This window comes from Ooceraea biroi, chromosome 1, assembly GCF_003672135.1.
Source record: "Ooceraea biroi isolate clonal line C1 chromosome 1, Obir_v5.4, whole genome shotgun sequence".
Taxonomy (NCBI): domain Eukaryota; kingdom Metazoa; phylum Arthropoda; class Insecta; order Hymenoptera; family Formicidae; genus Ooceraea; species Ooceraea biroi.
In genome coordinates, this window is record NC_039506.1 from 2,713,553 (window position 1) to 2,734,591 (window position 21,039).

Sequence of the window (21,039 nt, forward strand, 5' to 3'; positions counted from 1 at the left end):
TTCAATAAATCCCAGACATTATCAGCTTGGGGCACCGAAAAAGCATCACCCGCTCCCGCGTTTGCGCGCCAAACGGGCGCAATAGAATTTTACGATTCGGACGATCGTGGAGGAGCTCGGAGGGAGGTTTCGATTAGCGACGACTGATTATCACTTTCCATTAGGGCACGCTCCCACTTTATTATCGTCGTTAGCCGCGAAACTTGGTACGTGCACGTTCAGTGCTCTCGCTGAGAATCCTCAGCGCCAGCCGGCCCTACGTAAGACCAGTTGTTCACGTCCCTCGTGGAGCGTCCATTGTTCTTTTTCTTCGGCGATAGTGTGACACGAGAACGGCGTATCCCCAATGTTCTCAGAATTCACGTACGCGTCATAAATAGTGCCCTACTCGCGCGCTCCGGCGTTTTCCGGTCTTTCTCCCGTACGGCTCTCCTTCGGCGCGGACCGACGTTTTCCAATATTCCGAACTGCACTGATTCCATCTGGGGTCCTTCCGAAGCTCCTCCGACGTCGCTGTTTTCCTTCCTCCGTTCCTCCACCCCTGTGCTTCTTCGTCGGAGTCGTCTCATGTATCGATCGACGCGTGTGAGTATGAGTTCTTTTTACGCCCCCGAGTCGCCCCACACCGCCGACGCGGCCGGCGAATATTACGCAGATGCAGCGATAGCGTGCGTAACGTGACGGTATTCCTCCCCGTAACGTCGCGAGACGCCGAGACTCCGATGCACCCCGATGTTCCCGATAGATCCCGGCCTCTTATTAAGGTATTCATGAGTCAGGCTTCGATTCGTCGTCAGCGGATTCGCGCCGTGGTGCGCTCTCGGTGGCACTGATGGCATTGATGCAGCCGTGACGTAATCGTGGATTACGCTCCCCAGCGACGGGGGTTATTATTATTCGGGTCTTTGCCAATTTCTGCCGCACCTCTCCGCAAACAGTTGCAACCTGATGTATCCGTACTGTTCGCGCGATTTGTCCGCTTGCGACGAACCGCGTCAGCTCGCCACTCGCAAACGTTTTGCAGAGCGTGCTCGCTGCGGCGCATTTGTCCGCGTGACATTTATTCCGTCGCGTCGCACGTAACACGGTGGTGCCGTCTGCTCAGCAGTTTCCGTGGAAAATCCACTCGAGACGGCCTTCCACCCTCCGTCATACGAATCCATCCCGTTGAATGGAATTGGCGCCAAGCATTTTACGAGCGTGCGCGCGCACGTCACCGTAGCCAGGCGGAGGAGCATGAGACCGTTGTGCGTCGACCTTTACCTAACAACCCTCCCGCATTGTAGCCACCTCGCTTCCTCTCGCTGCAACCACCGCGGCAGCCGCCCCCGTCGCCAACCCTGACCTGATTTATGAGATTCTGGAAGCGTCTACTCTACCGGCGCGAGTTTTCGGTCTCTCTCTCTCTGTGTTTCTCTTTCCCTCGCCTCCCTCGCCTCCCTCGCCGCCTTCTCACCCTCATCCCCCTCTTTGCCGCCGCGTAGACAGCTGGCTAGTGTTTCCACGTACACGAAGACGCCGCCGCACGTGGAGCACCGCGAGCAAGCGGAATTCTCGCTGCGTTTCGTTCATTTCCGCGCTTTTGTTCTGCGCGGCCGCGAAAGGCGAGAACTTATTTCGGTATCTCGCGTTGATGTATCGAGAGCGCCGTTCTAATTAGCCGAGTGACGGGCCCTCGATTGCGTGAGCCAGATACGGTTGGCCTGGCACGTTATCAATTCGCGTTAGTCAAAACGTCGTCTCTCAACCGAAACGACGGAGCGTTTTCCTTCTTTCTCGAGCTGTCCGAGATGCGCGTCGCGCCCTCGACTGTACGTATTTCGCATCGACGCGACGTCCCGATATGTCGAAACGTTGACGCTCGCAAAACGTTTTCGGAACGCCGCTGCAGTATTAATGCAACGCAATTTGCAAACTTTGGGGCGGCAAGCGCGCTGTCGCTCACGCTCGACGTTTAATCGTGCATCGGGTCTGTTTTGGCGGATGTTTCACTCGGTCTTCGGCGGCGCGAACTTCCGGCGAGCATTGCTTTCCTCGCACAATTAAAGCGACGCTCCGAATGAACTTTTCCGCAGCGAAACGCTTAAACTCGCCTCTTCGGCGCTGTCAGTCATCAGACGGCGGGACGGAAAAATTCCTCGCGGCCACGAAAAATCCAATTTTTCGAACAATTCATCGCGCGCGCACATTTAGCAGGAATCTCTTCGTCAACAAGTAAATTTTCTTTATCCCCGGAGAGGGAAAAAAAATTCAAGCGAGGGCTGGGTGTCACACAAAAGCCGAGTGATTTGTGACGTTCGCCATTCTTTTGACCGTGTGCGGCAAGGTTCGCCCTCTCCGCACCCCCTTCCCCCTACCCTCCCGCCCGCACCCTTCCCTTCTTTGCCGTCTTGCTCCTAGATATGGCCGAGTAATATACGAGCCCTGCATCTGGTTCCCCGAGTGACGCAACGTCCCGCCATAGATCACACCCAGGCTTTTAGAGAGTGAAGGCTGTTAAGGAGAGCGCGCGTGCGAGAGAGAAAGAGAGAGAGACAGAGAGGGAGAGAGAAGGAGAAAAGACGGCTCGGGGAAGGGAGATGGAGCGAGACGCTACGCGAGAAGAGAGCATGAGAGAGAAAGAGAAAGAGAGAGAGTGAGAGACTGAGGGAGGAAGAGGGAGAGAAAGAGTGACAGGGTGACGTACTGTTACTGTTAAACTCGCCTGCACGTAAAGAAGAGCATGAGCAGGAGTGCGGCTGCCTCTCCAGCGTGTCGTGGCGCGCGGGGCTGCGGGGAGGGTGGATGTGGTAGAAGTGGTTGCTGGTGGAAGACCATGGAAGGTGGACGGAGACGTCGGCGTCGTTGTAAAGAGAGACGTACAGACTTGGATCGTGGATCAGGCAGACGAGCGTGTACCTAAAAACATGCACTTAGTCGAGACTCATTAACGCGATCGTACTAGCGATTGTATTCGAATTGATCGCCCTGGAAAAAATGTTGGAACGTTTGACCGACTTTTCAGGGTTGCTTTAGGCTGCTGTAATATATGTATGACGTCTAAAATATGTGTATGAGAGACAGCTGAGATAGAACGTTCGGATTTTCGTTAGAACTGCTGCTGTTTTTAGTAAGTACTGGCAAGATTCGATAATGAAAGAAATGATTGTTTAAAACCGAAATTAATAAGTGTGTTTAATATTAATGTATTAATACTAAATATGTTAATATTAAATTCAAAAATACTTAAAAACGTCGAAAAGTTATTTCTATGCTGAGGTGCCAAAATTCAACATTTTTCAGATTGGAATCGCATTTTTTAGACATTTTTAGTTTTTTAGGAATTACAAAAAACGTGGCTCTAAACTGAAATATTATAATAATATCGGAAATTCTCAAATTTTGGAGTCTGAAAAGTATCTCACGGTAAATTGGTACATCGAATATGGGTTACGGAATTTCCTTGGCCCACGTGAAGGGTCAAACGTAGATGTGGAGGGTTTTCGGAGACGCGGAGGTAACGGTGCGATGGGCGTAGGAGAAGGAGAAAGGGATGACGGCGGTACGATACAGTACGCCCCTGGCGCACCGACGTAGAAACCATTGAGGCGAGATATACGAGCGAGAGTTTGTTTGCGCTTATGGCCTACGTCTGGAAAAGGGGTGGCAGCAAAGAAGGAGAGGGAGGGGTTGGCGTTTTATCGAGGCACCCTTATGCCTATTATGCCCTCGCACCCCGCGCCGTCACACTGCGCGGAACCCCCCGCGTCCACCCTCACCGCGCTTCTCGCTTCTCCACCCGGCTAGTCGGTTTGGCAATCCCCCGCCCGCCTCCCTGCCGGTCGGGTGACGCGGCGTGCGAATTAAAACGCCTCATAAATATCTGAAACAAAGGCGGCCGCTTTCGAGGGCGTACGCCGGAAAGATATACGACTGGTTACGATGGTCGCTACCGGGGCGGTTAAGGGATCAGAACACGGTGAACGGCGTGAGGGGAGGAGGAGGGGATGCTGCGAGTTGTGCGACGCGGGACGCGCGAGCCTAGGTTTGGCACCCTTCGTAAAAACCCCGACGTCGAGGAGGGTGGCTCTCCTCCGGGTAGAGGACCCACGAGAGCGCCGCTTCGAAATTCGAGAAATTCCCCGTGAAAAGAGAAAAGCGTGGATTTTCTTAGTAACGATCAGGCATTGTTCGCCGGACGGCAGTATATCAGCCGCGCATCTAATATGTGAAATCGTCTTAAAATTCGCTCTGCTTTAATCACGCTCCTCCTTTGTTCTCTTTCTCCTTCTTTTCTTCTCTTCTCTTTTTCTCTGCTTTTCCTCTATCCACTAGAATTCTAGAGAATCTAGAATTGACAGAAATGAGGCTCGCAGTATCCCACTGCGATATCAGATTTGATGAAAACTTTGCCCCAACATTTCACGTAACATATTTGATTCTCATACGTCTCGCCAATCGAGTTAATATAAGTAATAGAGCGTAGCTGGGCGATCGCGCACATGCGCTAAATCTGATATGTAACTCTTACTATGTTACTCCGGTATGTAATTAGAAAATTTTTGCCTCTCAACCGTGCGAGATTTAATCGTTTTTTCTTCTTCTGTTTTAGGTAAGTAGTGGTCTCCGAACGTTTGAAAAGCGAGCGGCTCGGAGCCGCCGCAACGGACGGGAGATATGCGCAGCAAGCAGCAACCGAGGCCTTCTTTCCGATGGCCGCAGCAGCGCGGTGATAACCTTACCGGTAAATATTCATATGTAACATCTCACGCACGCACGCACGCACGTACGTACGTATGCAACTTGTTCTTTATTTTGCATCGTGCGCTTCTCACGTCCCGACGAGAAACCGCTTCCTTGCGCGGCGCGTAGCGGTATCGCCGCTCGCGGGAAAGAAGCGAGATCGATCGGCGATTAACTGGCGATGATGCATCCGTAACCACGTGGAAATATTAATTTTCCGGCTGTTGTCAACGTGGCTTTCACCTATCGCTTGTGCTAGAATCTCGAAGTTATCTTAGACGCTTTTGTATAATTTTGTTTTCTTTTTTTGAATCCTTCAAGTAATTAGATAAAGCGTGTAAAAGAAACATGTGTGTGTATGTGTGTGTGTGGGTGCAATTTTCATTAAGTTCATTAGCGCATTTGCTTTTTATTATTTCGACACTTGCTGAATGTACATCGTTGTGATTGTGAACATTAGACTTTTACGCATTTGCGAGACGCAATAACGCGAGCAATAATGATTCCGATATTCTCTGATGATCTCGTGAATCCGTGTAATACCAGGGAACATGTACGTGTTGCGACTCATTAAGCGATTATCGCTTAACGGGGTCTGGTCTAACCGTAAATCGGATATTTACGACGGTTATGAACGAGTAACGTGGAGCAAAAGCGATCGGTAACGTGCTGTGGCGATCGATAGGCGCGTCCGAGTATTACAAACGACATTCTGGGCGAGCTGGTATCGCGACTGAGGTTTGCTCATGCGTCCTTCGGTTGGACTATCCTTCACGATTATGATGTTCCTAAGTAACGTTCGATCTCCGTCGCCTTGAAGGAACTCGGTAAATCATGATTTCTGTCTCTCATTTTCCTGCCAACACGCGGATCTACCTGACGCGGTGGTACCCGCTGTCGTTTCTCAGAAAGAAACGCGCAATATTTATTTTCGACGTGGCCGGCCGGCCGGTCGACAGGTGTATGATTAATTAAAGTCGATTAGATTAAATAAAAAATACCAAAAGATAGTGCAGTGCAGGTACCTGACGTTATGATACTTTGACATTTTTTACGTGACGTTTACATTGCATCTTGAGCAGCGATCGTCATAATAATGTTGTCCTTTTTATTTAATCATCGAGCGTCATCGAGTAAATTTTACTGCGCAGAATTCATGAATTTATTGAACAATACATCCGTGATTTATTCTCCAAAGCTCGATTCGTGGTAATTAGGAGATTACGATGGTTACCTCTGCGCTGTTGCCGGACGACGCGGGCACGCAATAATAAGTTTATAATCACGATTATCTTGTCATCTTGCATCACTTGCTAGTCTATATTATGCGATCTTGTAGCATCAGTGTCTCTGTATGCAGCTGCTCCACCCGATCGTATGATAGATATCTGCCAACGTATCCTGCCTCCTGCCTTCGTCTCAGACTGCTGTAAGTCTGCAGCAAGACGTTCTACTTACAATATTTTTCCTTTCCCGCGATACTTGGAAATATGTAACCGCAATTAAAAAGATAAGGCAGCTTGATAAAACTGCATGCTACAAAGAGCACGTTTTATCACAGACAGACAGACATAAAGCAAACGGGAATTATGCCGTGAATGCGCTTTATGCAGTATCAACGCGTATCTTCGACGAAAATATATCTTATGAGCAAAATATGGAGTTCTTTACAAATTATAACGAATCAATATATCAGCAAACATTTTATTTACAAGAGATTGGACTCGCATCGACTATTCAGACACGAACCCAAATATGAAAGTCTCCGGTTCGGAGACGCCGGAATCTCACGATGGGAAAGTGCAATTAGCGGCGCGGAATAAACTAATAAATCGAACGGTAAATCGAAAGCGGTATTGTGCAATTCGGCCGCTTAGAGACAAGGAAAATCCAAGCCGAACCGAGCAGCTCCGGTCGACTCGTCTCTCGCTTGCAAATCCAACGTGACGTCGTAGTTCATTACGCCAGGCCAAACGTCGCCTCGGAATGGAGCCGCAAAGCGATAACTTTTCCCGATCTATCCGCGCCGTGTGAAACGTGTGTAATCAGCTCTGATTTCTCAGATCGCGAGCCATGCCGGAAGTCCGCGAGTTGGCTTAAGACGATCGCTTGTGCAGCTAACGGGTCTGCGCGTTGGAATCGCCTGTATCGCGCGATTTTTCTCCGTCTTGGAGAACACGCCTCGACGCGCTGAAACGCTTTGAGAAGCCGCGCGATATAAAATAGTCGCGAAATACACGCGAAACTCACGCTTATTAAGATATTCGATCTCGTGTATCTCCCATACGGCGCGCGCCGTATTTTCGCGGTATTATCATCTGTAATGCCGGTAATAATGTTGTCCCGGGCGCATTACGTTCATGTGGTCGTTATCGTTTTCCAGCAATTTCAAGCAACCGTCGCGTCACACTCGCGAAACGCACGTACGTGTAGGTATGTACGTAACGAAGCATAATAGCGCGGAGGCCCCAGTTCACTCTAAATCAAATTACCGAGGCGGTCTCTGTCCTGTGTCAGTCTCCGGCATCGTCCGACTAATTACTTGTAACACGATATTACGCGGTAAATAAATGTCGTGCTCGTAATAAATTTGCTTTGGAAATTTCGGCGCGTTCCCCGGTAAGCGCGCGGCGTCGCTCAACGTCCCTCGCAGCGAGAAGATCGACGTTGAAAGTCCTAGTTGAAAGAACGCGTCTTTGGCGCCAGGCAGAAAAATATGATTCCGTCTTCGTTCGCGCATACGTCCGATGCAAATATCCACGAGAGAGAAAGAGAAAGAGAGGGAGAAAGAAAACGCGTATCCGCAATAAAGCACGCGACGGTGCATATTTTCCGCTTTACGATCCTACGTTATGTTGCTTCTGGTGTATTTTTGTCGCTGACTCTGCGCGAGTTCGACAAGACCTGCAAGGAGATCGCGTCGTCAGATCCGAAGGGATTTCGTTGCAGCAGTGCCCTCGAAAGTTGCCCGACTTCCTTTACCGGATATAATCTCGACTAATGTAGACCCCGTGGTCGAACTCTTTGTGAATGCGACCCACGAGGAAATTCCCTGCTGCGAGGGTGAACTTCGCAAAGGGATTCCGTTCGCAGTCCGCTTTTGAGGGAGACGCTCGTCGCGAACGAGCTTTACAAGAATATCGTTCGGCCCCTTCGCACGCGGAACGCGCGATCGCCATGGCGTGGACACGCGATCGGACGAGATATCTTCACGTCACCGGAAATTCGGGAGCAATTAAGGGTAAATCATGGTCTTGATGGGATCTTTGCCGATGGATCGCGTTAATTGAAATGCAAAAATTCGAGAAACGATCATAATCACGCGGCTTTGCGGCATCTGTATATCATTACGCAATGTGGCGTCTCGATCAGGTTCCCCCTTCCCCCTATGCTCCCCCTTGCGCATTATGGTCCCCAATAATTGATAAGAGGTACGCACTTTATCCGGTTCGCCGATAAAAAAGCAAATACCATCTGCGAAATTATTTTTGCGGGTATGTATCTCGTTTTAAGAGCGACGGCTTTTAACTTTCTCCGATCGAATTGCAAACCCGCGAAATTATTTCCGCAGCGGCGTGTTGTCCCTCTCCCGCCGTCCTCGTTACTCGTTCCCCTGCACTTGATATTAATTGCCTTCGTGGCGACGCTTTTAAGGAACGCGCCGAACGCACGCACGCGCGACGTATTTAGAATAATAATAACTATCGCGAAAAACGGCAATAAAACGAAATGCCGGGCGCCGGAGAATTTACGAGGCGTATCGGGTCCTCCTCGCCGGATCTCGCGGCGCCCCGGAGCGTACGCGTTTAATGGTTAATAATTTCGTGGAGGCCTCGTCGCCGTCGTAAAAACGGCGTCTTGCGCCAGAAAATTAACGTGCCTTAATCAGCGGAATACATCAAGTGGTGGTACTTGTGAAAAGGCCACTCGTGCCCGACCATGCGTTCCGCAATCGAGACAACCATCGTCGTCGTCCTTTTCGTCGGCGGCGGCAATAAATTTCGCACGAAGCGTGTCATCGTGGTCGCCCCGATAAAAGTTACAAGGACACGATCAGCCGGTTCGGAAACAGTGCCAGGTCTCTCGTTCCAGGTTTACGCCACGATTCGCGTATCCCTCGTCCGCGCGCGTTCTAGCGGTAACGATGCAGAGATGCACCTGCCTGCCGACGCCGAGTAGATGAGTGTGCGTATGTGCATCTGTGTGTTTGTGCGGGTACGCTCTGCGTACATGCATGCGACGACTCCGTGAAAATTAGCGACGCCGGCCGGGATTTATTGCCACGTGCTCACCCGCCTGCTCCGGTCGCCTGAAAAAAAGGGGAGAAAAAATATGGCAACCGCGTGTTCATCGCTCGATTATGGTACATTTACCGGAGCGCGGAAATTCCTCTTTGCTATCGCGCCGCGACCGATTGGGGATTATCATCCATCAGCTGGTACTGCAACACGAGCCTTTTCCCGTGGTTAACGCGGTTTTCGGCAGGGAAAACCTGCTGACTGTTACCCCGCGTCACCTCGAAAAGATCGTTTTACCTGTAATTTAATATTTTCCAGCGTGCGCACGCCGCGAATGCTCTCACCTGCAATCACGTGCGTTTTACGCGAGCAAAAGTCGTGCGAGACGTGATTATAATATATTTTGACGATTTTTCAGAAAATTCTTCCGACATGAAATTTTTTCGACGATTTATTTATGCCGATCGTTCTCAATATTACCGATAATTCGTGCAAAGCGAATAAATAAAACGTGCGTCTCGCCACAAGCCTACGACACACGTGTCATCATTTAATGTCACGTCCTCGTGATTGGCAGCGAGGAAAATTTTGCGAATTTACCTGCTTGTGTCGCGCCGGAATGAAGATAAATTAATGAAAGCACGGCGAAGGTTTCCTCGGGAAACCGCTGTCAATCTGGCGCGATAATTTATATTTCCGTTGATGTAAATCTTCGCGCTTGACAGCTGCGGGCCCAACATAAGCGCGCTCAAGTGGTGCAGTCGCGCTTTCACTTTACAGGAGGCCCATTAATTCTAATTTCGCGTCATTGATGGTGATTTTACTTCTCGCCATTTCGTATCTTTCTCGAGTGTCAGTCTCAGCCTGCCCACATTTTACTGCCGACTTAGGCGCGCTAACGGTTTATATCGAGATCGATAAATTTATTAAACGCCGATACGCGGCTTTTTCCATAAAAAGTCACAGTTCTCCCAATACCACGGGTATTCTAATATTCGAATTCGTATCTGCACGATACGGAACACCCAAATAAAACTCGTTCGAACACATTCCTCGTAATCTACCACACAAACATCGTTCGACAACACACATTCATTAATCATAAAGACCGCAGAAATAAATTATCTCTCCCATTTCACTTTTATATACCTGCGAAGGACATATCAGCCGCGACTGTTTGAAGGCATACGAATCAACGGTTACGGGAAAAATGGAGAATGTTGTCCGCGGGCTCGCGAAGAACGCGCGAGCGGAAGCGGAAGCGGGACTTCTCCTACCTTCGTACGGGTCGGCACGCGTGCGTGCGACGAACACGGCGGCATCGAAAGACAAGCAAGCTACCCTCCACCCTCGGGCTGGTGATCGTCTCGCTGGGCGATAACCCGTGGACGACGTGACAAGTGAAACTCTGTATCCAGCGGTCCGGTCGGCGGGGGATATCGGCGCACGTCTAAATGAACCGTTGTTACCTTCTGCTTTGATTTCAAAGAGGACCCCTAACAGCCGAGGAATATTCATTTAAATATCTGTCAATACTCTCGAGCCCGACGCAGCCCGCCGCCGCCTACCCTCGGGACGGACTTATGTGCTCCGATGCGGCTCTTCGTGTCCTCTTCGTGCGTATGTGTACCCCGTACATGTGTGGGCGTGCACTCTGTCTGATCTCTGTCGCGAGTATAGTCTCGATCCACTTTTACAAACCTGACCACTCGGGCACCCCTCGCGACTCGGCGTCTACGTCACTCGACTTTCCCGCCAAGTTTTTACATGTTCCGCTATAGGCGGCAGGCTTCCGATTAATCCGCAGGTCGAATACGCTGTCGATTAGTGATATCTCTAGATAAATAAGACACATATATACATAACATTTAATAAATGTAGAAAAGACATTTTGCACAGAAAAGAGTTTCTTGTTATTATTTCCAGAGGTACAACGTGAAGTGCCTCAATACCAATAATAAATTCATTAATGTTGGAGGATAGAAGGAGGGAAAGTTTAATATTAAAATAAATACCAGCGTAAATCAGATAAATTTAATTAGTTGTTGCGCAACCGTGTTATTATCATGGCGCTGTAATTAGTGATTGTATGGAGTCGTAAGTAGTTGATTGCCACGGTTGAATGGACACTGTCGCTTTTTTGCCGAGCGATCTTTTTATTCGCGGCGACATGTGATCATAATCATTACCAGATAGGTACAGGTATCATTTCATATGTGAACTACTATTATCTACCAACGAGTCGCCACTTTAGCAACGACATTCGATCAATGTCGCGCACATAGATTTCACACTCGCGCGTTTCACTCGACATTTTACAAAGCTGTTCACCCTGAAAACTAATCACGATCCAGGAATTAGAGAAATTCACTTTATTAGCTACGTGCATCAAGTAATTCACGGAGTAACAATTACATTAACCGAGGAGGAGCGCCGATGTGGTGATAAAATTCGCACACCGAGCTCGCCGTAAACGATACTCCAAGGGGGAAAGAAAGAGTCGGTTTAATCTGTACATGCAGACAGATGGATATTAAAGCCAGGAGAAGGAACAGGATGGCGCAGAACAGAAGGTAGCGAGAGAAGAGAGAAGAGAATAGCGAGCGAGACGGCTGCGAAGTGACTGGGTGAAAAGGTGATTTTGCACGACAGGAAGCAGCTTCTCGGCGGGTAGGTGGGTGGACCAGGATGGTTAGCATCCTGGCCAGAGGTAGATGGAGCAGCAGCACTTTGCGTGCGTCATTTAAGAGAAGCTTAATGCCGCCGTAAAACGCGCTAACGGCCGACTCTCGTCGCCCCGCCGTCGTTCTTCCGCTTCTGGTACCCCGAGCGATCGCCTCTTTATCGCGCTTTCGAACTGGTCGTCCTTACTCGCGGCCGAATGATGCACCGAGGGGTCTTTAAGGCGATACCGGTCGCGGTAACGTTACCTCACCGTCATTCTCGTTCATCCACGCGGATTTCCGCTATGCGATACCTTCGCCGAGCCAGGAGCGAACGTGTAATTTCGTGTAACGCACGAGTTGCGCAACGAACGACTAAAGACCGAGTGCGGAGAGCTGTTTTGCATCGTGCCATCGAGTTATTTTGCACGCCGCGTAGGGTCTTTTCAAGCGCGGCGACGAGTTTGAGCGTGCAGTTTCCGCAGCGGAGCATCATGATGGATCTATCATTGCCGGTATCTGCAATTGATCAAGAGCTCATTCATATCGGCAATCCCGGCGTAATAATATTTGCTAACCCTTTGTGGGATGCCTCGCTTTGAAAGCCTCACGAAACAAGCTTGTAAAGCGATTCGTGTGTCATGCAATTTGCGCATTTGTCCCATATACGCGTAACTGCTGATTCCGCTGCAATATCCGATGTACGGCCGGCTAGATTTCTCTGTCTCGCGATACTTAAAGTGTTATTTTACATAATCGCCGTAACGCGATTAACGACTGCGACCAGGTGAGATCGCTCGTCTTTCGCCGTAACGCCGCGATACCCGTTTTCCTTCGGTGTCGTTGTCATTCGCATCGGTTTCCCGTGTTTTACGGTGATCGTAAAGTGTCGCATGTGAGTTTTTATTATTATTACTGGACAAGAAATGGAGTCCTTTCGCACGGTAACGTCCACCGCCGTGACATCTTCGATTATGACATGAAAATTCGAATCTCATTAGCTGTTGCTCGTAATTTAGAATGACCATACGTCAAACGGATACACTGTCGTAATCTCATTTCGCGCTCAATTTAATCAGTTCGAGTCCGCGTTTCGATGTTACCGTGAAGTTACTTAATTTCAACCAAACAATCCAAGAAACACTTAGAATACTAAGAATATCATTTTTTTACGATCAACGAACGTAAACATAAAAATTATTCAAACGCATTCAAGGCGACTAAAAAAATACGTGAATTCAGGTTAAATTGGACGCTAGAAAAGTCTTTCGTGCTCCGCTTCCAGAACTGGAGCGCAAGTGCACGACGCAGGAGATGAAGCGGCACGATTTCGGGAGGAAAGCGGCAAGAAAGCAGCGGAACAGGCCCCTCGAGGGTGACATCCGCCGCATCTCCGCCCTCGTTACACAACCCCGGTAGCCCCGGTAGCGGCATTTTAATCCAACCGACCGACCGACCGACGTCACTTCGCCGCCCCGAATAATCAGCCCGAAATTCGTTGCAGCGCAGGCGGGCGGGCGAATTGCTGCGAAACGCAACAAAAGAACGAGATATTAGTCGGCCGCGGCTGTGGTTTGTTGGCCGGCGAAGTGGTTGCCAGCGGTGGTGTTCGGGGGTTGCTCGATGGGGTTGCAAGTAGTGACTCGGCCGCGCCACGCTCGATCCGATTCTCCTCTCGACTCATCTCGTGCAGCTCGGTTAGCTGCTCGAGCGGGTAAATTAGGCCGCGCGTCCGTCCGAGGAACTGGCTGTCCTCGTCCTTTAATACTGACGATCGCTTAGATCGGATCGCGATCTCTCGGCGACGGCTGCAGCGGCGACGGCAACCGTTGATTGATTAACAACGTCATCTCCCAGCGAGCGTGGCGGACGCACGGCTCGCCGCGACAGTGATATATCGTTCATTTATTCGAGCATAATGATCCCGCGCGTTTAATGCGCGATCGCACAATGTCCGTGAGCGACACGGAGCGCGCCGCTCTCGATACACGCGGAATTGGTCTTTGGCGGAAATTAATGTGCGAACGATTTGTAAGTAATTCCCGGGGCACGCCGGCGATCCATCGCCCCGTCGCGCTCGTCCGCTCGCGTGCGCTTATTTACACGCGCGCTCTCCGCTCCGAGATTGAAACTTTGAGAGCTATCGCAATTACGCGCGCGCGCGCGCCCGCGGTGGGTTGCCTTGTCGGTCTTAATGGAGACCGGGCACTCGCGCGAAGAGCCCACCATCGTAGAATTACGTAAGGCGGAATTACTCGGTTAGCAACGGAAAAACTGAATATCGGGACGATTAACCGCGGGGCGCGGCACCGCCACGCTCGGGCGAGCGCGCGATGGGAAAATCGCGATTTACCGAGCCGAGCGGAAAAATCGATCGCAACGCGCGCGGGCTCTTCACGCACGATCGATTTTCTCATCCCGCGGATTATGACGAAACGTCAAACGGCGCGCCGTGTCGCGCGTGAGTCCTTCCATCGAAAGTTCAGGATAATTATCGTGCGGCTTTATGGGTGAGCATTATTACCAGGAAGCGTTTGGTATCACGAGTCGCGGGGAATTCGCGCGATGACTCGGCCTGACGTTAATGAATTACTACGTTTTCCTTTCTAAATACGCGTATTTGCACGGAACACACGGCGACTAAGTTTGCAACTTCGTCGATTACACACGGGTAAGCCGAAAGTGACTGTCGGGAAAGTTTTATGACGCTCTGCCTTTCGTTATAAAAAAATCCCGAAAGACTGTTAAACCGAGAGATTATAGAGAAATTAAACTGAGATTTCGCGGACGCGCGATATACACACAATGCAAACGCGCAACGCGATCTCGTCACGTCGATTATCGAAAATGAAACTGTAAGAAGCACGAAAAAATTCGCGGCTAGACGAATTCGATGAGAACGGAGGACTCGATACGTAGCGCGATGCCGGACGCGATATCGAAGCGTACGTCATGATTTCACGATATCACGATCGATAGTATCCGGTGCACTTTTTACTCGCCGGTGGAGTAAGTATGCAGAGAGTCGTAAGTGCCGACAACTCATATGCATACGCATCGACAGAACATTCACTTATCATCGCTTCATCTGACACGATGCAGGCGCTCGAGCGAGCAGAATCGGTCGCTGCCACTCGAAAAGCCGATGCTGCCGTTCTGACGGACTGACAAGGCCACATTCGTGCGTCGCTCGCGCGCGCTGCAGATTGGGAAATTTATCGAGGACACTTTCATCACGTCGTTTTCTTCAACGCGAGAGAAAGCCAAGATTCTCTCGATGGAGGACTCGCGCGGCGGACGAGATGACGGTCCGCGCCACGTCATTCTTCCTTGCCTTTCCCGCGCGCGAATTCCACCGACAATAAATGGCCCGCCTTTAAAAATGCGAACCCCTTGAACGCTCGTTATTTGGCGGTTTCATGCTTGCATCTCGATTACGCGCCTCGCTCTCGCGCGTAACAAGAATTTCACGTGCCGTCATACGCGATCATCTCGCCGCCGCCGGGGGTAAGTCGGCGGCAGAAAAACGACGACTTCCGGGATAACTCCTGGACACGGTGATTCGCGAACTTCAATTTTAGCGTCCGCGGGAAACCGCGAATGCCAATCGCGCACGCTTGTTTCCATGGCTCGAACAGTTCCTAGAGATGCTTTCCGTATATCGCGATGTATCGTAAGCTCGGCAAGCTCCGAAGGTGAAGGCGCGATCAAAGCAACCCCGCTCGGAACGCGTGGAGCGTACGTGTAATATCTCTGGTCTTGTTGCGCCAGGCCAGGCCAGGAAGTGCGTGTACCCGTCTGCGTTCTGTATAGATAAAAACGAAGAACCAGAGAGAGAAAGAGAAAGAGAGAAAGATAGACAGAGGGAAAGAGAAAGAGAAGGCTCGTTCGCGGTGGACTCGGGAACGGCGGGATGCTTGTCGAGCACGACTGGCTGCGCGCATCTCGGTAGTGGACGCGTATATCAGCATCGCGTCTTCAACGTCACGACGTTCCAACTCGGCCTTGTCAGTCCATCCGCAGCATCCGACGGCTGCGCCTTGAGTGGCAGCGATTCATTCCGCTCTCTTATACCCTCGCTCGCTCCGCTCTTCGCGCGGCCTGACAGGCGATGTGAACGCACCGGGAGAGGATGCTGGTGCCGCTGCTGTTGATGCCTGCCGCTGTTGCTGCGCGTGCAATATGTGACTGGTATATCTGGTGTGCGCGTCACACGCGCGGGCCTCGACGTCGTCGATGAATTTCGGCGCATTTTACTGCGCGTTACCTTCCCGTGACAAAACGCGCCATCGTTCGGCTCTAAATTAGCGCGCGGGGGAAATGGTAAATACGCGGACCGATTTAAATTCCTCGGCGTGCGTCCAGGCCCCGGCGTTTTCGGCGGTGCGCGCTTTACGATGAATCAATGCCTCCTTCAGTGGCGTTGATGCATTCTGCTGCGCCGTCTCCCCGCGGTAGACTAAACAAATCAAGGAATAGTCTCGGCTGTCTCTCCGCGCCTTCCGCCGTCCTGTCAGTTAGTAATTTCGTGACGAAGCGTCGCTTAATTGGTCGCCGTTAAATTAGCGCGTCATACGCGCGACGTGACTTATATCCGCATTTCTACATACATACATATATTATAAATATACATTACACACGTGCACGTATTTTATCACGGAATTTATCGTTCTACATTCTGGACGAGGTAAAATTGAAGCACAACTAGATTTCTTTTTGGACACGTGGACTTTCTAAACTTCATGCGATCGATAAACCTAATTTCGCAGCCATTCGTTATCCAGTCGTAAGTGATCAACGTTTCGTTATCAATAGACGGGCGATTTGTTAACCACGGGACAGATAGGCAAGTAATATTTATTATTGCAACTCGGCTATCCCCGCGAATAAGCTGACGGTATTTCTGCCGGGGAGAAACAGATGATAGATCCTCAATATTATCAGCACACCCGCGGATTTTCCGTGTTTCGTGTCTCGGCGACCACGGATCAGAGATCACCGAACGAAAAAGCCACCTATTTGCTTTCCGGCTCGCGCGCTCTCTGTTTCGCGTGTCCCGCACACGTTGCTCGTATACCATACCTTCTCGCCGCTAGCTTAATTATAATACCGTGATATTTATTGCCAGGCGTATCGTTTATTTCTGTCGACGGTCGTAGGAGGACCGGGTGTACGTGGCGATGGCGTGAAAGCGACGGTGCGAGCTTCGCGGATCAGCCAATGAGCCACGTATCCTTGCGTTCGCGTTCGCGCGTTTTGCCTCCTTGCTAAAAGGTCGTCACTTGCATCGAAGCGTTATAAGTGCAGTCGAGTTTCATGTAAAGATCCAACAGACATCAGTTTTAGAATTTCAGAGAATTGTCCTGTTTTGTAAAAATGATTTTTACTTTGATAGTCTATGGTGTGGTGAAAAAAACGAATGAATGTGAAGGCAATCAAGTTTGATTACATTAATGTCAAGGATTTTGAAAAACTGCAAGTTTGAAAGCAACTACGTGCATTCTTAGCTCACAGTCGATAAAAGCAAACTCGAATAACCTGGGATGTTTATAAAAAAAGAAATAATGGTTTTCTTATATCGCTTGTATATCATGTTGATGTGCACTGCATTCGGCTGTAATTGTTTTTTCTCTGACACTTGCATTGTCTACGAGTTTAATTCCCGCTCGTCGTGTATATGCAATCGTCGACGACACTTGGCTTGTCAATCCGGTGAAAATAAAACTCGTTTTTCAGGCGCAGTCGCGGAATGAATATTATTTAAGATGATTCTCTCCTCGTGAGAGGATCGAAGCAGCTGAAGCGAGAGTCTCTTTTCGAGATCGTAGCAGGCAGCTAAGCGCAACGCTAATTAGGAGGATTAGAAAAACAGAATTATGTTCTTTGATGATAGGTTTATACGATATACATGTGGTAACGCTCCAGGCCGGGGATCTTAAATCGTACATGGTTGGCTCATTACATTAGCAATGTGATTTCCGCGTGTACTATGTGTTTATTACACGTGCTTTATTACACGTGTCGTGTATTTATTATACGCGCGCTACATCTATGCCATGCTCCGCGGAACACGTTTCCCCTAAAGTTTAAACAATTCTTTTTACCTGTCTCGCCGCGTCCAATTGGAATTCCTCACCTCGCCGCTGACGCTCCACCACTTGTTCTCATCATTTCTTCTTCACTCTCTTCCAACTTGCATATTTATTTATTCCCATTATAATTGCTGGGGGAGATAGCCTGTCGCGCAATAACGGGGCCAAGAGTTATTATCTGACAAACTTCTCTCACTGATATCATCGTCTCCGGTACTCTCTTTATCTAGATGAATCAAAGATGTTTCTCAGGAAATGTTATCCCCACTCGCGTACTCGTCGTTGACACCCTGTTGCCCATTACCTGGCAAACGTGGCCGCGAATGGTAGCGGCCACCACTCTCGTTCTCAAAGAAACCCGACGACCGCTCTTATAAACTCGTTACCGGGGATCGCTATATTATCTCGATAGGAGGAGGGAGTATTTAGAGAGCAGGCGATCGGCGACGAGTCGTCGGGGAAGACGCGGGGGCGGCTCGAGCGGTTGAGCGATGCCGGGTCGTTCCGGCGGGCGCCCGGGTTAATAACGGGCCACTCTCTCCTCCCGGACGGGGGAAAAATTCATCGGTGTTCAGCAGGGCTGTGCATAGCGTGGAGCCTTTCGAGAAAATGGGTGGCGTGGGTCAGGGACGGCTAGCAGTCCTTCAAAGTGTCGCGCCATTGTCGCGGTTATCGCCATCGAAGAATTGATTAACGAGTCTCTCTTTAACTGAGAAATGGCAACTATTTTTAAACGATATTGTCGTTGCACCTCTGCGCTTGTATCTCATTATTTCTCGTACGAATTGTCCGCTCCTGGAGATACCAGCCCGGCGAGATTGAGGAAGACGCAACCCTCGTGGCGCGCACCACTCGTTGGGCACTCCACGGCACTCGCGTGTCTTCCGGCTGGATTTATGCGCGACCGCATGATAAGGACGAGCCGGATAATACGGTCCTCCTCCACCTGCCAGCGGGCGTTCCACCCTCATTTTTAATTCCCCGCGGGACAGCCGATTTCGTTAGATCTTATCGCCACCGCCGGTGATTCCAGGTGAGCTCACTGAAAAGAAGGCACAATGGGGCCCCCGCATTTGCCACCGCCGAAAGTGGTTCCTTCGTGCAGGTGGTTCCTTCACGCTCGAGACTCGCTGCGTTTGTCCGTGTAATCGAATCCACGCTAATGTCGCAGGATGACGCGAGTCGCTCATTTCTCTCCCCCTTCTTTTGCAGCGTCGCTGTTGTACGTTGGCGTACGTCGATACGTTGCGCGGCACGCGGGTCATCGTACTCCCCATGTGATTTCGATTCTATAAATAATATAAGCTTGATCAAATCGCAGAGCTGCGCGTTAATATTACAAACGAGAGACTTACACGGTGTACGTCAGATCCGACGTGTCTGTCCGCGAAAGCAGAAGGGAGATCCTTCACGTCGATCATTATTACACGGAGTATTAAGCTCGCGACGGTTTACTGAGCGATACTGCGGGGGATCGAATAATTCGTACGTACATACGTACATACGTGCGGATACAGATATTTCCCCGACGTTACCTCTCGACGCGATCCCCGAAGAATTACCGTCGGCGATGAATCATCCCGCGCATATAATAACGCGAATTAATTGCGCCCTCGCCACGCGATGCGTCGCGGTTACGTTTCTTTGGGCCGCGCGGTAATTAGGAAAATTGCAACGGTTTTCTCGCGCGCGCGCGCGATATGTGTAAATTATCGCGATTGCACTCAGCCCGGTTACATCCGATGGAATCAATCGGCGAATCGAATCCCCTTCCCGGGGGGAGGAACAACGGAGGGAGCGAGAAGAAGCCGTTGAAGAGGCGGTCCCACTTTCGCTATACGTGTCGCGATGCAATTAACATCCTCCTGGCGACGACCTCAATCCGTCCCGATGCACCTGGCTTTCGTCTCGCAATGAAGCAGCAGACGATGACTCGAGGTGACGAGGCTGGAATTAATATTCGGAAATGGGACCACCGGTCCTGTACCCCCCGGGCCCCCCATTACCGCGCGGTTGCGCGCATATAATGATTGCTGGGCGAGTAATCTCGTTTCTTCCTCGCCGCCGGTCTCGCTCGCTCTTTCCCTCGGCGTGAAATTCCCTTTGCTTTGCACGAAACTGTCTCGCAAGCTGGAAACGAATCGCGATGAGATGGTCGAAGTAATCGTCAACTGTGTTACTGTCTAGCGGCGAAACGTGTCATCCCTTGTTGTCCATCGATGATTGTTGTGTGGTCAGTGCAATATCGAATCAATAAAGGCGCGATCTACTTCGTAGAATCTACTTCGCGCGTCTAGGCCTCTCTCTCTCTCGCTTCGCGTTCGCTTGCGTTCGAAATTATCCGTCGTACAGCGAGCTATGCACGCAAGAGAGCTTTCCTCTGCGGATAAATCCTGATCTCTCTCGCGACAGTCGCGTCAGATCGGAGCGACGTCGGGAAGCGAAAGGTTTCTCTCAGGATTGCGATGGTCTCCGATTTCGTTTCTCTGCCGCCGCTGCCACCGCCGCCGCTTCCCCAGCCGCGTATTCTTTTTCAATTTCTGGAAAGGAGGAAAAAAGGCGATACGTACGTATACGCTCGTGGAAGAACAATAAATGTTACGGGTCGTGCGTTGCGGAACCGGCGCCGGCGATAAATCACGTTAGCCGCGTGCTTAAATCAACGTCTAAATTCTCTTTTAAGTCACACGCTGTACGTTTTATAAAAGAGCATTATTGATCGCCCCCTCTTTGTAACTCATGTACACGTCGCCCTGAGATACGTGCGTACGTACTTTCCCCGTTTCTTATCTTCTCTTTATCACTGTATCTGCCTCATTACTATTCTACGAGCATTCATTATTATCCTGTCGCTCCTATTTACATTTCGCGTATACATACTCTCTATCTCGCTCGCGGATTGCACTATAAAGTCGGTACTTAATCCGCGTTTCCCGTTTTAGAGCGGCGCGGCACAAAGGCCTTTAAAATTGGCGTCTTCCTCCCCTCCCTCCTCCCTAACGAAGGCGGGGTTCCCGTGAAATTTTTATTTCTCGTCCGGTGCGATTCCATTATACCGTCGGTTGCTGGTGAATTATGGTGATACCGCAACAAGATTTATTTTTATATTTCTATAATTCTGGCGGTATATTTTACACAACATCTCGCCGAGCAACATACGATACGCATACGTGTCGAAACGCTCTAAAACAAGCGCGCGTTCACGAGAGCGGACGGGGGGGGGGGGGCGTTTACGTACCCGGTGTGTCTTGCATTAGCGGAGGTGAGGAGATGAGAGGAGAAGACGAAGAAAGAAAAGGATGACGGGGAAGACGTGAGACTCGA

At 50.2% G+C, this 21,039-nt stretch overlaps 1 protein-coding gene across 4 annotated transcripts in view; it reads left to right on the plus strand.

Annotated features, from left to right (window-relative positions):
* The window catches only part of LOC105280344 (protein tiptop), a 142,776-nt gene that overhangs the window by 87,999 nt on the left and 33,738 nt on the right, over nucleotides 1-21,039 (plus strand). For 3 of the 4 annotated variants that reach the window (XM_011340831.2, XM_011340832.3, XM_011340834.2), the window contains one exon: nucleotides 4,592-4,723. The exons of the other annotated variant lie outside the window; for it this stretch is intronic. In XM_011340831.2, the coding sequence (XP_011339133.1) occupies nucleotides 4,657-4,723 (67 nt within the window). In that variant the 5' untranslated portion in view covers nucleotides 4,592-4,656. The remainder of the gene's footprint in view (nucleotides 1-4,591; nucleotides 4,724-21,039) is intronic. 4 annotated transcript variants of the gene reach the window in all.